Source organism: Felis catus, chromosome D3, assembly GCF_018350175.1.
Source record: "Felis catus isolate Fca126 chromosome D3, F.catus_Fca126_mat1.0, whole genome shotgun sequence".
Taxonomy (NCBI): Eukaryota; Metazoa; Chordata; class Mammalia; order Carnivora; family Felidae; genus Felis; species Felis catus.
This window is the reverse complement of record NC_058379.1, coordinates 18,159,349-18,175,165: the sequence shown is the minus strand read 5'-3', so window position 1 is coordinate 18,175,165 and position 15,817 is coordinate 18,159,349. Positions and strand designations below refer to the sequence as shown.

Genomic DNA, 15,817 nt, shown 5'->3' with positions numbered 1-15,817 from the left:
GGGTGTCAGGGTGCTCGCCTGTGGTGTCCCTTCACTGCGGTCCAGACCTCACCAACCCGCACTCGCCTCCCTGGGCTCTGCGGTCTGCCTTGAGAAGCCTCTCTTGAACTCAGCACTCCCACCAGGGAAGTGAGTGGTTGGGAAAGCACCCTGTGGACTGCCTTGTGTTCTACCATTTTGTTGGGGACACTTCGCCTGCCCCCCCTCCACTTCCTCCCCTGCGGACACAGGCTGCTATACCTTAAGGATGTACGCCCGGAGGGGCCTGGGAAGAGCCATGGCCACAGGCGAGAGCTTTGGAAGATGCCCATTCAGCGGGCGGCCCCCGAGGCAGCCCCTGGGCCACCCACACCCGCCACTCCTTCTCCCGTGATCTCAGCACACTTGTGAGGTAGACACCAGCATTGCCCCGCTTCGACGGAGAAGGAAATTGCAGCTGAGAGCTCACGGGACTGGTCTGAGATCCGAAGCCAGACCTGTCTGCCTGCGGGGCCTGGGCCCTCGCTATGACCACTGTGCTTGGCACCCAATGATAGTGATCACGCCATGGCACTGTGGGCTCACAGTAGCTCAGCTAAGCGTGGCACCGGGCCTGTGAGGTAGGCAGCACTGTGACCTCGTTCTGGAGGATGCTGAGGCACAGAAAGGTTAACGGCTCGGCCCCGGGGGCACGTGACAGCTGAGTGGAGGAGAAAGCATGCTCAGTGGAAAGTTCTCTGCCCACGATGGGAAGTTCTCTGGGCTAGTGGCCTCGTAGGCTCCTGCCTGGCCTGGCCTGGCCTGGCCTCTCTGAGGCCATCTGAGCACCCACAGTGCCTGCACAGAGCCCGGCAACCAGCAGGCCTATGATAAATGCTCCCAAGCCCATGAATGGATGGGACAAACCTTAGCTTCTCCACTGGACCGTTTCATCTCTGAGTTTGTCCTAATGTTTACCTAAGAGGACCCAGACTATCCACGGGCAACCGGCCCAGGAGAAAATGGTTCGAAATTAACAAACTTTCCCCAAGCTCTCTTCCCCCCTCCCCCCCCCTTCGTTGTTCCAGCACCGCCCCCCTGCCCCCCACCACGCACCGCTCCACACACAAAGAAACAAAAGCAAAGGCTGCTGGGGCCACAAAGGATCTCAGAGCATCCAGTCCAGCCCCCTGAGAGGGTAGGTGACATCCTCAAGGTCACAGAGCTTAATGGCTGCCTCCCCTGCCTCATTCTTCTCACGAATGCCAAGAACGGGTTAGGAGGAGGATGGAAGCATCTTTGCCGGAGCCCAGGTTAAGCATCAATACCGGGAGTTCGCAGACCGCTTTCTGACCTGCACCTACTGAGGGTCCGGGCTCGAATGGCACTGAGGGCCTATGATTATCTCTGATAGAGATATCAGAGACCTCTGACAGACCCCTGAGGGTCAGGGCTTCAGCTTTTTATCTAGGAAGTGGGATGACTGGTTCACTTTTCCCCCCCAATATATTTATAAAGTTTTATTATTAAACATTGTGCACACTTGTTGTAACAATATCTACAGCAGAAAGTTGGAAAACACAGAAGAAAATTTAAATGACTCATAATTGCACCATATAAAAACAATGATTATTAACTATTTTGACACATTCCTTATAGACTTTCCAGCCACACACACACACACACACACACACACACGCACACACACGCACACAAACATTAAGCACCCTCATTTTCTGTGCTTACTGATTGGGCAGAAATCTAAGCACATTACATTCATGTGTCCACAATCCCTTATCTGAAACTCCCAGGACTCAATATGCTTTGGAATTTGAAAACTTTTTTGGGGGGTGATGATAAAGCTTTACATGATATGTTTTCATGTTACTATTTCAGCAGCAGAAGGCATGAATATTCACAAAACGGGATAAATAAGCACTACAAACAACTTTACATCTATTCAAGGTGGATTTTGCTGCTAAATGAGTTCACCACCAACTAATGAATTTCCAGGTCATAACTTTATTTTTTTTTTTAAGTTTATTTATTTATCTTGAGAGGGAGACAGACAGAATCCTAAGCAGGCTCCACACTCAGCACAGAGCTTGACACAGAGCTCAATCTCATGAACTGTAAGATCGTGACCTGAGCCAAAAGCAAGAGCGGGATGTTTAACTGAGTCACCCAGGCACCCCCTGGGGTCATAACTTTAATTTTCAGGACTACAGTCGTGCGATCCTGAACCTGTCCTATCCCACCCATTCAGTCCACACACGCACCCACAGGAGAGAAGTATCAGGGCAACAGTGCTCTGAACGGGCATCTTACCCCAGACCCACTGTATACTAATCACATTGCCACTGTTGACCAAAGCGATTACCTCGGAACCTTCATTTCACAGCACGTGAGCATTTTGTCACTTGTAATGTTCTCACCAGCTTTGTTCTCTAAGGGTTGCGTGAGAAGTCTGCCATCTGGGGACTATTTCCAAGTCCAGAGAAGAGCCAAGTCCCAACACCTGGCCTGAGATGAACCCAAAAGGGAAGACGAGGAGGGGACTTGAACAGACAGCACGAAGTCACCGGGTCCATAATCTCAGCCGGCCCTTGCCAGCTGGGAAGACGGGAGGGAACAGGGAGATTGTACAACCATATTAAATGCAGAAGAAAAATTAGGGCTTAACCATGGAACTAGTCTACAAAATCATACGATTTACACAAAAAGGAGTTTTATGGAAACAAAAATGCTATTGCCGCTGAAAGCAACAGCAAAGTGTCTATTCACCCATCCATCCATCCATCCATCCATCCATCCATTTATTCCTTCCTTCCCACTTTTCTTCCTTCCTTCCTTCCTTCCTTCCTTCCTTCCTTCCTTCCTTCCTTCCCAGATTCATTCATGAAGTGTTTTGGATGCCCCAGGAGTGCAAAATTCTGTCTTTGGCAAGCCTGGGTTCCTCACCGAATTCATGCATTCGGCAAATATTTATTCAGAGTCTACCATGAACCCACACTAGGCTAGTCGGTGGGGAAAACTGGAGACCCACGTGGCACCATTTTCATGGACCTTGCCCTGAGTGCAGGAGACAGGTAACAACCAAGTCTACACAAGGAGATTAATGACATAATCTTCAGGAATGATTATGAGTTGTGAAAACGTATCAGAGCAATCAATCAAGAAACGGGGGCACATGGGGAATGCTTGGGGACAGGGAACACCCTTCAGAAGAGGTGACTTCGGGGGCGCCTGAGTGGCTTAGTCAGTTAAGTATCCAACACCATCTCGGCTCAGGTCATGATCTCATGGTTTGTGAGTTCGAGCCCCCAGTCGGGCTCTGTGCTGACAGTGTGGAGCCTGCTTGGGATTCTCTTTCTCTCCCTCTGTCTCTGCCCCTCCCCCACTCACTCTCTCTCCCTCAAAATAAATAAATAAACTTAAAAAAAAAAAGCAGAAGAGGTGACTTTGGTGGGCAGGCAGGACAGGCTACAGGATTCACGGGGCCCAGTGCAAAATGAAAACATGGATCCCTTGTTGAAAAGTTATTAAGAATTTCAAGAGGGAGGCAGCAGAGGGTCACATGCCTTGAAGTAGGTCCTGGGGGGAGGTGTAAGGAAACGGTGGCAGGGGGAGGGGGGTGTAGAGGAGGGGGTGGGGGCCATTTCAGTTCAGAGGGAACAGCAAATGTGAGTTTCCTGGGATGGCGAGGGCACAGGGGGAAGACAAAGGCTCTCTGAGATCATTCATCAAGAGCTCCTCCCACGCCACAGAATTAAACATGTGCCGTTTCTCTACCCAGTCTCCTGGCTGGTGGCCTGGCAGGAAGACGCCAGCATGGGCCACAAGGTGACCTCTGGAGCGACACAGAGGTCACACGGTCTGTGAAGAACCTGTTACCAGCAGGGAAGGTCCGCAGACCTATCAATGCCTTTGCTGTGGCTTCTGCCTGAGTGCAGCCCCCTGGAATAAACCACCCCCCACCCCGGTCTTAGGTTTCTGTCTGCGAAATGGGAAGGTTGGAAGGACTAGCAAAAAAAATAAAATAAAATAAAACCCCTGCTCCCTACCTCCATTTTGCAGAAACAGAGCCCCGGAAGGTTAGGGGATTTGCCTGAGGGTGCAGATTATTTAGCAGTTGACCGGGAAAGAGTAATATTAACAAAGGGAACTCCCCGGACTCCAGCAGGGGCACTTTACCCACACACATTGGCCTTCTCTAAGTCAGGCTTCATTTCCTCACCCCTCCGGCTGGTCGCAGGCCACCTGCCCACATCTGAACGTGGCCTGGGCTTTTGACCTGGGGGCCCCGGGGAAGAGGCATGACCACCCTGTGGAAGAGGGAGAGCACAGCAGTGGCTCTCTGCAAAGCAACACTCTGGAGGGTTTTGGGGGGGGAGGGGGTTGGGAGGCTCCCCCCTGAATATTTCTTCAGAGTTGACCCAAGATGGGCCAACGGATGTGAGCAAAAGGGTCAACAGTAGCCAGGGCGGGGCGGCGGCGGGGGGGGGGGGGGGCGCCACGGATCTGAGCCCTGGTTTTCTCATCTGTGAAATGGGGACCCACCGCCAGCCTTGTGCTGCTGTTCTAAGGGATCAGTGGATAATTTATATAAACTGTGAAGTGGTGGGTGAAGTGGGTGTTGGGGGGACAAAGAGCAAGCCACAGGGAGGAGCTACAAAGGAATCGGGGGCTTATTAAGTACCTACTATGTACCGGTCTTTGCATACGTTACAATCGTTATGCCATTTAATCAGGTCAGTGTTTGGCAGATGAGGAACTGAGGCCGGGAGAGGCGAATGCCATGCCCAAGGGCACACAGTGGGGGGTGGCAGAGCCCAGGTGGAACCAGCTCTGCTTCCAACACCAATGACTGCTCTTCGTACCAGACCCTAAAGCCCTCCCCTCCTTTAACCCTTCCGGAACCTCAAACTGAACTCCCCCCTGAGGACGGTCAGTACAGGGAATACTCGCATTTCGTCTCTCTCTACCTTCTATGTGCTCACCAGAGCACAAATTAAGCTCCCTGGGAACGTGGGCACCTATGGAAGAAGCCACCTCCTCGTCCAAGTTTTTCACGTTCGAGAGAGAGAGAGAGAGAGAGAGAGTACAAGAGGTGCGCTGAGACCGACAGCCAGTGGGATTCTACCTCCTGGAGAAAGGAACAGACCGGAAGGAGGGAAGGACATCGGAAGGAAAGCAGAGGACCTGGCCAAGTTACGGCTGGTGGCTCTTCTCTTTTCTCTGCTTGTCTGTGTTTCCTGAGTTTTCCACCTGGAACTACCGTATTCTGTTTGCAATTCTGTCGCCCGGAAGGGAGGCGGCAAAGCTCAACAGCAACAACAGAAACAAACAAAGCCACCAACTGCACACCCGGGCTCGACACTCCCGCCTGTGACGGGCCTATGGGCCTTTGTTTCCAACAAATTGCTGGATGCGGTTACAGTATCTGAGTTTTTGTTGTGAAGGCATCCCTAAGGGGAAGGCATGTGCCTCCGTGCTTAGTTACCTGTTGAGAGAATCAAGGAACAAATGAACGAAGGTCTCTTCAGGAGGCAGGGAACCTGTCCCTCCCTCCAGCCCCCATCATCCCATCCCGCACGGCTCTTGTCAGCCTTGGCTCATTCGGCTTAAATTACAACCGGTCACACTCAAGGTCGGCTTCCCAACTGGGCTAAATTCTTTCTTTTTTTTTTTTTTTTTAATTTTTTTTTAATTTTTTTTTTTTTTTTAGCGTTTATTTATTTTTGAGACAGAGAGAGACAAAGCATGAACGGGGGAGGGTCAGAGAGAGGGAGACACAGAATCTGAAACAGGCTCCAGGCTCTGAGCTGTCAGCACAGAGCCCGACGCGGGGCTCGAACTCAGGGACCGCGAGATCATGACCTGAGCCGACGTCGGACGCTTAACCGACTGAGCCACCCAGGCGCCCCTAGGCTAAGTTCTTTCTACAAAGACAGTCTCCTGTGCCTCCCAGTTAGAAGGACACAGGGCACGTTACCTTATGGTGGGGACGGGGTTCTCCGGCTCGCCTGCAGTGTGAGCAGCCTCCAGAGACAGAGTCCCCAGGCTGGCCCGGCTGCCCTTCCGGGGAGACTCTCGGAACAAGCCGGCACCGGGGTCCTCATCGGAGGAGTTGTCGTCGAAGGAGCCCAGGATAAAGTTGGTCATCAGCTGCCTCTTGATGTGCTCCTGCTTCTTGTCTTTCTTGGAGAGGGGTCTGGCTCGCGGGCCCTGGGGCTTGGCTGGAGACGACGGGCCATCGGTATCTGGGGTCTTCAGGGCTGCGGTCCCTGTTGCATTGGCTTGGGGCGCTGGGGAGGTGTCATCAGGGGAAAGGGAGTCGCCTGGGGGATTCTGGCGTGGGGGTGGCCCGGAAGTTCTTTGCTGATCGGTATCGTCGGCACCTTTGTGGGAGGCTGGCTCAGCCCGCTTAGGAGTCTCTGGCAGAGGGCCGTTGTTATCATTTTTCTGCGGCGGCTCCCCTGAGCTGTCTGAGGCTGGAAAAGGCGCTTGGCTTGGGCTACAGCTCCCTTCGGGTGTGCTCTGGGTGACTTGCTTGGAGTCTGTCATTCCCCCCCAGAATTTTAACCAGGAGAAGGTCAAGCAGGAGAAAATCAAACAAGATAGAAAAAGAAGCAAGGTCATTCAGAAAATCTGTAGGGGAAAAAAGGAAAGGCATTTTAGAGTCTACATAATGGAGTTATTCCCACCCTAAAGGGGCTCGCGGGGCAAGGGGCAAGCTAGGGTTCTGTGGGTTCAGCTGGCCGTGCCAGAGAGGAAAGGCAGTGGACAGAGTGGTTCTGCATAGAACACGCTCTGTGGTCCTAGGCACGTTCCTGAACGCCTCTGGATGTCCGTTTCTCACCTCTCATTTAGGGACACTAACACATGCTCACCGTAAATCATCAACATGCACGTAAGAGATGAGTAGATCATGCCTGTTATGAATCACGTTATAGATTCCTAAGACCCAAAAAGTAGAAGCAATCCAAATGTCCGTTACCTGAAGAATGGGTAAACAAAAGGTGATCCATCCATACAACGGAGTCTTATCTGGTCATAAAATAGGACTGAAGCATTGACACACGTTACAACACGGATGCATCTTGAAAACATTATGCCAGGTGCCAAAGACCACATTGTATGACGCCATGTATCTGATACGCCCGGAACAGGCAAATTCATAGAGACAGAAAGGTGAGTGGTTGCCTAGGGCTAGTAGGATGGGGATAGAGGGTACAAGGGTTGTGTTTGGGGGGATGAAAATGTTCTAAAATTGACTGTAGTGAATGTACTTGGGGAATGTACTAGAAACCACGGAAGTATATAGGTTACATGAATGAACCGAATGGCATATGAATTATTTCTCAATAAAGCTGTTACCTAGAAAGAAAAGAGAAGACTCTACATATTCCAATTCGTAGATGTAAAGGGACTGTTACGTCTGTCGCCATTATCTTATCATCGCCACCGCCATCATCGCTGTATTACTGTCACAATCGTCATCATGGTTCTGGAAGGGGGAAGGGCACTTTGCCTTATTTTCTTCCTAACGCTAGTACGCCCGGGATGGAGTGTGCTTAGAACCGAATGAAAACCCAGCAAGACCGAAGGGAGTCTGTTCTGTTCCAGGGTCTAAAACAGTGTCCGGTAAACAGGGCGAGCTTAACAAGAGACAAAAAGTCATTTTGCCGAACGCATGAATTCAGATATTCTGACTTCTAACCCATGCCTCTTCCCTCCACGCTAACTCTGCCCTATTAATGGAGTCGATCATTGCTATTTGAAGTAAAGATTGTTAAAAAGCAAATAAACAAAAATACGACCTGAACGTGTTGAAATTTCGGAACCAATTTGCCACAGGGATACAGTAGAACCATTTAGAAAAAACAAAAAACAAAAAAACAGGACCACAAAGCTCAAACACATCAATATAGTATCTAAAAGGCTTTTGTCTTGTTATAATTCAATAGTATGTTCTTAAGGGAAATAGAAACGTTCTCAAGATTTCCCAGAACGGCACGACCCTGAGTACTTCTTGTGCACTTTGGGCAACAGAAACTGTTGAAATGTCATCAGGGTATTTTCCAAGTAATACACAGGGTCAGGAGGTTTTTTCCCTTTAAGGTCATCAAGTTTCTTTTTACAGAAAAGGCAGTCAAGGGTGGCTCAGCATCTATCAATGTAACAAACCACATGCATAGAACAGAGTGGAAACTGACAGGATGACCTCGATGAACACCAAAAAAAAAAAAGCATTTGGCCAAAATCCAACACCCTTTCATGATAAAAAAAAAAAAAAGTCAGAAAAGTAGGAATAGAAAGGAACTTGAACGCAATAAGGCACGTTATGAAAAACCTATAGCTAATATATAGTCAATGGTGAAAGACTGGAAGCTTTCTCCTGAAGATCAGGAACAAGGCAAGGGTGCCCGCTTTTCACCTATTTCACCTATTTTGCTATTGTACTGGAGGTCCTAGCCAAAGCAATTAGACAAGAAGAAGAAATAAAAGCCATTCAAACAGAAAAGGAAGACCTGAAATCATTTCTAATCATAGACGGCATGATCCTATACAGGTTTCCCCGCTATCCAAAAGTAGAGAGGTTCCTCTGAAAACTTTCATAAGTTGAAACGGCATAAAGCAAAGAAGCAATTACCATTAATTGATAAGAAAACACTTTTGAGCATTCCCAGGCCCATAAAATAACCTCTCTTAGGCTTTTCTGGTAGCTTAGGACACATCTTGCTAATGGATACACAACATAAATCAAGACAAAACTCAGATGCTCACAGACACAGTTCAAAGCTATGGTGGCTTTGGTGCTGAGGTGCTGAGTGTGGTTCTCACCAAAGCAGCTTGGCTGTTTGAACTTTTCCACTTTTTTTCCTAAAAGCAAAAATCCTCTTCAGATTTCCTCCAGTTAGCAAAAACAGGTACTAGTGTAGGTCTTTCACAAAAACAAAGTGGCATAATGTGAACTTTCAAAAAGCAGGAGATGCCTGTGTATAGAAAATCCTGAAGAATCCACACACACGAGGCCCCTGGGTGGCTCAGTGGCTCAGTTGGTTGAGCAGCTGACTCTTGATTTTGGCTCGGGTCATAATGCCAGGGTTGTGGAATTGAGCCCTTCATCAGGCTCTCTGCTGAGCATGGAGCCTGCTTAAAATTCTCTCCCTTTCTCTCCTTCTCTCTCTCTCTCTCTCTCTCTCTCCCCCTCTGCCCCTCTCCCCCACTTGCACTCTCCCTATACATGTAATTAAAAAAATTAAAAAGAAAAAAGAATCCACACACACACACAAAACCCTAATAGAAGTAATGAACAAATTAAGCACACTTGTAGGATACAGGATCAATATGCAAAAATTAATTGTGTTTCTTGCACCAACAATGGACAATTTGAAAAGGAAATTAATAAAACAATTCCATTTACAATAGCATCCAAAAGGATAAAATATCTAGGAATAAATTTAACCAAGGAGGTGAAAGACGTGTACAATGCTGGTGTATAAAACATAGCTGAAAGAAATTGAAGAAGATCTAAATAAATGTAAGACATCCCATGTTCATGGATTGGAAGACTTCCTACTGTGAAGATGGCCATACTACCTGAAACGATAAGCAGATTCATATGGAGCTGCAAGGGGAACCAATAGCCAGAGCAATCTTCAAAAAGAACAAAGTTGGAGGACTCACACTTTCCGATTTCAAAGCTTACTGTAAAACTACGGTCAAAACAGTGTGGCACTGGCATCAAGAACAGGTATATAGATCAATGGATTAGAATCAAACGTCCCCAAATAAACCCATATACATCTATGGCCCATAGACTTTTTATGAAGATATCAAGACCATTCAGTGTGGGGGGTGGGGGGATGCCTCGCTGGCTCAGTCAGAAGAGCACGAGACTCTTGATCTCAGGATCGTGAATTCAAGCCCCACGCTGGGTATAGAGATTACTAAAGAAAATAAACAAACTTGAAAAAAAAAAAAGACCATTCAAGGAGGAAAGAATAGTCTCTTCAACATATGGTTCTGAGACAACTGATTTCTACAAGCAACAGAATGAGGTTGGACTCTGTGGGGAATAAGCTTAGGGATTCCCCAGGCTTGCACCGATGGGTTAACAAGGCATAAAGAATTAGCAAGCCACAGATGCTCACACCCACGTTTGGGTAAACAAGATTAGTTAAATAGGTATAGAGAGGGCGGGGTAAAGGCCCCAACACAAAGGTATAGGAGGTAAGTAAGATTAGGTATTCAGGGCAGATATGCCCCCCAATTTAGTCCTATAGCAGAAAGCTTGTTCCACAGGAAGGAAGAACCAAATTAGGTAAATAGGTAAATAGGGCTATAGACCACTGCGGGGTAAAGTTGCCCTGAACAACCATCTGCCTGTCTCCAGCATTTTGTTTTATATTGACCCAAACCTCTAACACCGTATATCTTCAAAACCCTCTTTCCCTCACACCCAAGAGTTAATGTTCACAGATTTATTATCTTTTTGCGCACGTCCATCATCACGTTCGTAAGCCTTCTGATCCTAATGAAAACGGAGCAAGGACCCTTAATCAGGGCTCTTGTCTCCTCCCGGACATTAGCCACCTCTCGCATTTTAATCCTGCGTCCTGCTTTCTTGCTGGACAAGAAAGAACTCTAGACCCAGAGTCTACGACAGGACTCCTAACTCAGACCATATAAAAACTCAACTCAAAATGAGTCAACAACCTAAATAGAACTAAAATCGCAAAAAAATTGGGGGCACCTGGGTGGCTCAGTCGGCTGGGCGTCCGACTTCGGCTCAGGTCATGATCTCACAGTCCACGGGTTCGAGCCCCTCGTCGGACTCTGTGCTGACAGCTCAGAGCCTGGAGCCTGCTTCGGATTCTGTGTCTCCCTCTCTCTCTGCCCCTCCCCCGCTCAAGCTCTGTCCCTGTCTCTCTCAAAAATAAATAAACATTAAAAAAATTTGAAAAAAAAAACACAAAAAATTTAAAAGAAAACATGGGAGCAAATCGTTGTGACCTCAGAATTGGCGATGGATTCTCATATGTGACACCAGAAGCATGAGCATAAAAAAAAAGTAGATAAATTGGACCTCATTCAAATTAAACACTTTTATGCATCAAAGGGCACTACCAAGGAAGTGAAAAGACAGCCTACCGAAGGGGAGAAAATATTTGTAAATCACACATTTGCTAACAGTTTAGCATCCGGAACATATACAGAAGTCTTACAACTCAGCAACAAAAAGACAAACAAGCTGATTTAAAATTTTTTTGTTCTGTTTATTCATTTTTGAAAGACAGAGAGAGAGCAAAAGCAGGGGTGGGGCGGAGAGAAAGGGGGACACAGAAACGGAAGCAGGCTCCAGGCTCCGAGCCGTCGGCACCAGAGCCCCGACGCGGGGCTCGAACTCACAAACCGCGAGATCGTGACCTGAGCCGAAGTCGGTCGCTCCACCCACTGAGCCACCCAAGTGCCCCCCCAGACAAGCTGATTTTAAAATGAGCCGAGGACACGAACGGACATTGCTCCAAAACAGATATACAAATGGCCGATAGCTCACGAAGAGATCCAACCTTAGTCGTTCTGGAAATGCAAATCAATGTACTGCCATGCACCATTTCAGATCCACAAGGATGGCTGCAATCAGAGAGACAGAGAAGCAGGGAAGGGGGGAGGGGGGAAGGAAGGAGGGCGGAGGGAAGAAAACAGCAAGGGGCTGGTGAGCACGCGGAGAAACCGGAACCTCTGTCCGTTGCTGGGGCCACTGGGAAATGGTGGGGCTGCCGTGCAAAACAGTTCGGTGGCTCCTCAAAAACTTGAACATGGAACTGCTCTCTGACCCAGGGCTTTCCCTCCCTAGACGTAGCCCCACAAAAACTGAAAGCGGGGACCAGAGGTACGCCTGTTCACAGCAGCACCCAGCTTTCTTATCCCCTCGCCTTGCTCTCTCCCCAAGGCTCCCCAACCGCGGCACTCTTGGCTTCCGGGGCTGGAACGTTCCCTGTTCCGTGGTGGGGGCCGTCCTGCGCATCGTAGGGCGCACAGCCTTCACCCACTAGACGCCGGGAGCACCCCCTTCCCTCAGCTGCGACGATGCAAAATGTCTCCAGACGTCGCCAAACGTCTCAGGGGACAAAACTGCTCTCGGGTGACCACCACCGGGTCCAGACCCCCAGGTCTACTCCCTCCCTCCCTCCTGCTTCTCGATGGTGAGGTCCTTCTGGGGACTCCACTCTTGCACATAGCGAGTTCTCAAGAAAGTTTTAAAAAGTGCCAGCGAGGGGCGCCTGCGTGGCTCAGTCGGTTAAGCGTCCGACTTCGGCTCAGGTCACGATCTCACGGTCCGTGAGTTCGAGCCCTGCGTCGGGCTCTGTGCTGACCGCTCAGAGCCTGGACCCTGTTTCGGATTCTGTGTCTCCCTCTCTCTCTGACCTTCCCCCGTTCATGCTCTGTCTCTCTCTGTCTCAAAAATAAATAAACGTTTAAAAAAAATTTTTTTTTAAATAAATAAATAAAAAGTGCCAGCGAGAAAGGTCAGAGTCCTGACATTGCTGGCTCGCGCATGCCCTTAGGACAGATTTAGAAATTAGTCACTGGCAGGGGACAGTACCAAAAATGTTGCAAAGGCTATCCTGGCTCCCTCAGCGAGCCCATTAGGTTAGAGTCCTACACCTTCCCCGGGCAGGAGAGCGTGACAGGGTGCGAGAGCCCACAGACCTCCAGCATGGAAACAAAGACAACACAGCATGGAAACGGCACCGAATGGTCTCTCCGGGCCAATTCGGCTGCCCTTGTAGACAGGGACGAACTGTCATTCATTTCGGGATCTTGGTGCCCAGCTTGGGACACGGCAGGTACCCCCAAGGCGTGTACAAAATGAACGATACCTCCGCGCACCCACACTGAGCACCAACTGATGGCTTGAGGCAAGCTGGAATTTGGATTTGGATTTGGACTTTGGAATTTTCCATCTTGGGACCTTTATCAGGGATGCCGGGATACAAGCAGTGTCTTTCCAGCGGCTCTTTCGCAAGAGTGTCAGGCGTGCGTCAGGCTCTTTGCTGGCAGCTCAGAGCCTGGAGCCTGCTTCCAATTCTGTGTCTCCCTCTCTCTCTGCCCCGCCTCTGACTGCTTTCTCTTGCTCTCTCTCTCCCTCTCTGAAAAATCAACATTAAAATTTTTTAATAAAATTTTTTTTAAATAAACAAGTAAACATAATAGTATTTATACATATTACACCGTCACGAGTATAGGGTGCCTGCTAGCCTCAAACCTCAGAACGACTGTGATGGATACTATCATTGCTGTTGTCATTTCACTTCCATTTCACAGTTCAGTAAATGGGCTCAGAGAAGCTCAGGACCTTGACTTCACTCCAATCCGGCCCCCGCACCCAAACCTTTCACAGTGTCCTAGCATAAAAAGTGGACGTAGATAAATTCCCTAAAATGGACGGTGTTAACCCCCCAGCATGTGGACACCCGACTGTAAAACCAGACACCTGGCCGTGTCCCTGGAAGACGGAGCATCAGAGCGACATGTAAACTAACAAGGCCAGACGTGCACAGTGGTCCAGGGGGAGCACCGCGCAGGCGGTTTGAGTCCATAGGCAGGAGAGGCCAGAGGAGGCCCCGCAGTGAAGCTCTGGGGCCCACGCCATGCCAAACTGTCGCCCTTCACCGAAGTCGCCCAGCTGACCCGAAAACTGAGCACAGCCAGAGCTATTTTTATGTCTTGCAAAGCAAACCTTGCCAGGTGTCAGAGCAATCATGGGTCCAGCCACCACGAACGCAGGAAACCGCTCGGCACCTACAAGCACGGGGCAGCGACCAAATGAAGAGTGGAGGTGGGGGGGGGGGGGTGCGGGGTGGTCGGGATCTGTTGGCCCGCGGCTCCCCACCCCTGCAACACACACCCCTCCCTGGCAAGGTCTGTGCGGGACCGAGGGGGGCAGAATGCCAGGGTGAGGATAGCAATTCTGTTCCACGCTCGGATTTTTCCTCCCACCAAGAGGAAGAGCACCTGGGCGTTTGCTTCCACTTACCACCACGGTGGCCACGGCCGCCAGCTCCATTCTCATGTGGGTCCTGACAGGCGCCCACGGGGTGACTAAGGGAACCCGGCCCACAGGGTGTCACCTTTCAGCAGGAGGCTGGTGTCGTGCATCAGGCCATGGGGGAGGAGTTCAGACCGGCCGGTGCTCCAGCACGGGTGAGTTTTTACTCGAGTCAGCCATGCGTCACGCCCTCCTTTGTCCCCCACGGATATAAGCCACTCGTGAAGGTCCGTGCTCAGGTCAGCCCTCCCCCTGACTCGGACTCAGTTACTCGGGAGGCTGTCTACGCTCTCTGGGGCTGGCCAGCCCACAGGGCCACCTCCCCCGGCTTGCCACATTCCTGTACGTACTTAGGCCTATTTCACTGCTTGTACAATGGACCTCTGGCCCAAATCTGCGTCTCTCGACTGTGTTTGAAACACTCCCCTGATCAGAAGCACCTTCTGTGCCCCGCGAGATGCTTTGCCCGGGTTTGGCCACGTTGGGACGGAAAGAGAAGCAGAGTGTCAGGCTAAAGCGTGGGCAGCCAAGAACCCTCCAGCTGGCAGGCGGGCGGCCCGATGTCCTTTTGCTAGGGCAGAGGTCACGCAGGTGAGGGGAGCCAGCGGCGTGAGGCTGCCCAGGCGTTCAAAGCTGACCGGCGGATACCTTAACCTGCACACCAGCCTGCAGGAACGGGGGTGTCACGGGTCACCGTGCTCCCCCCAAATCCACCTGCTCCACCCCACAGCCTGGGAGGGGACCCTTGGAGGTGAGCATGTGCTTATTAAGGAGTGTCCTTATTCTATAGATGAGCAGAGGTCGGAGGTCCCGCGTGAAATTAGCAACACAGCCATGATCAGCACTGCGGTCCCAGCTCCAGGCCAGGGCTCCTTCTACACCAACACATCATTCACGGCAAAACCCCACTGTCCTTGGGCACCTTGTTTGGTGCCCTGGTAGCTGACCTCAGCTCTGCCACCTACAAGCAGGGTGAGCCTTGGGCAATACTTAGGATCCTCATCTACAAAGCAGGGTAAGGACGTGCGTACCTCGCGAGACAGAGTGCCGAGAGTCCAAGGTGATCCCACGTGGGGAACTGAGCCAGTGACGGATGCAATTCATCCCGACGACCGCCACGAATGACCGCACCGAGAGTCCAGGGCAGCGCGAGTCACTGCGCAGCGAGACCCCGCCACCCACGGAGTGCTATCTCGGACAAATCACGTTCCCTCTCTGAACCTGAGGTTCCCCGTCTGGAAAAGCCTCGCCCACCTCAGAGGATTTTCGGAAGGATTAACCAAGATCTGTTTAGTCACTAAACACAGCCCTCCCCTTCTTGGTGTGGCAAAATGCAAAGAATGAGGCAGGTGACCATGAGTGTCGTTTCAGCTGTGGGTCCTCCTCCACAAAGGCACACAAATGGACTCACATTTGTGTTACGGGGGCCAGTGTGCCGCGGGTCAGGCCTCGGGGCCACTCCCGGAGGACTGGCCGGCCCAGATGGGACAGGCAGACTCCTATGGGACAGTCCCAGGACTCACCAGCTCCTCAGCTCCCAGCCCCAAGCTGCTTAGGGAGGTCTCGGCAGGGCAGATGTTTTCCCAAAGGGCAGAAATCTGGGGCCTCGGCAGCCTAGGCCAGGGCTGAATTGACTTCTCGTCTGTTCCCTGATCCGATGGGGGATATTCCCGCGGATTCTGCGTGGTTTTGTTGTTGTTGTTTGAGAGGGGTCACATTTTATGTTATTTAGAAAGGGATTTTCTTTTTTTTTAATTTTTTTTTAACGTTTATTTATTTTTGAGACAGAGAGAGAGA

General features: G+C 50.3%; 1 protein-coding gene across 5 annotated transcripts in view; it reads right to left on the bottom strand.

Moving 5' to 3' along the window:
* ACACB (acetyl-CoA carboxylase beta) overlaps positions 1-14,255 on the bottom strand; it is a 110,226-nt gene extending 95,971 nt beyond the window's left edge. Inside the window, exons 1-2 of one of the 5 annotated variants that reach the window (XM_019814654.3) lie at positions 14,009-14,254; positions 5,954-6,609 (exon numbers count right to left, since the gene is read on the bottom strand). In XM_019814654.3, coding sequence (XP_019670213.3) covers positions 5,954-6,600 — 647 coding nt within the window. In that variant the 5' untranslated portion in view covers positions 6,601-6,609; positions 14,009-14,254. Of the gene's footprint in view, positions 1-240; positions 541-5,953; positions 6,610-14,008 lie in introns of those variants that run through there. The other 4 variants (XM_006938651.5, XM_003994858.6, XR_006588124.1 and 1 more) reach the window with 4 other exon arrangements.
* Between the last annotated feature and the right edge of the window lie 1,562 nt (positions 14,256-15,817).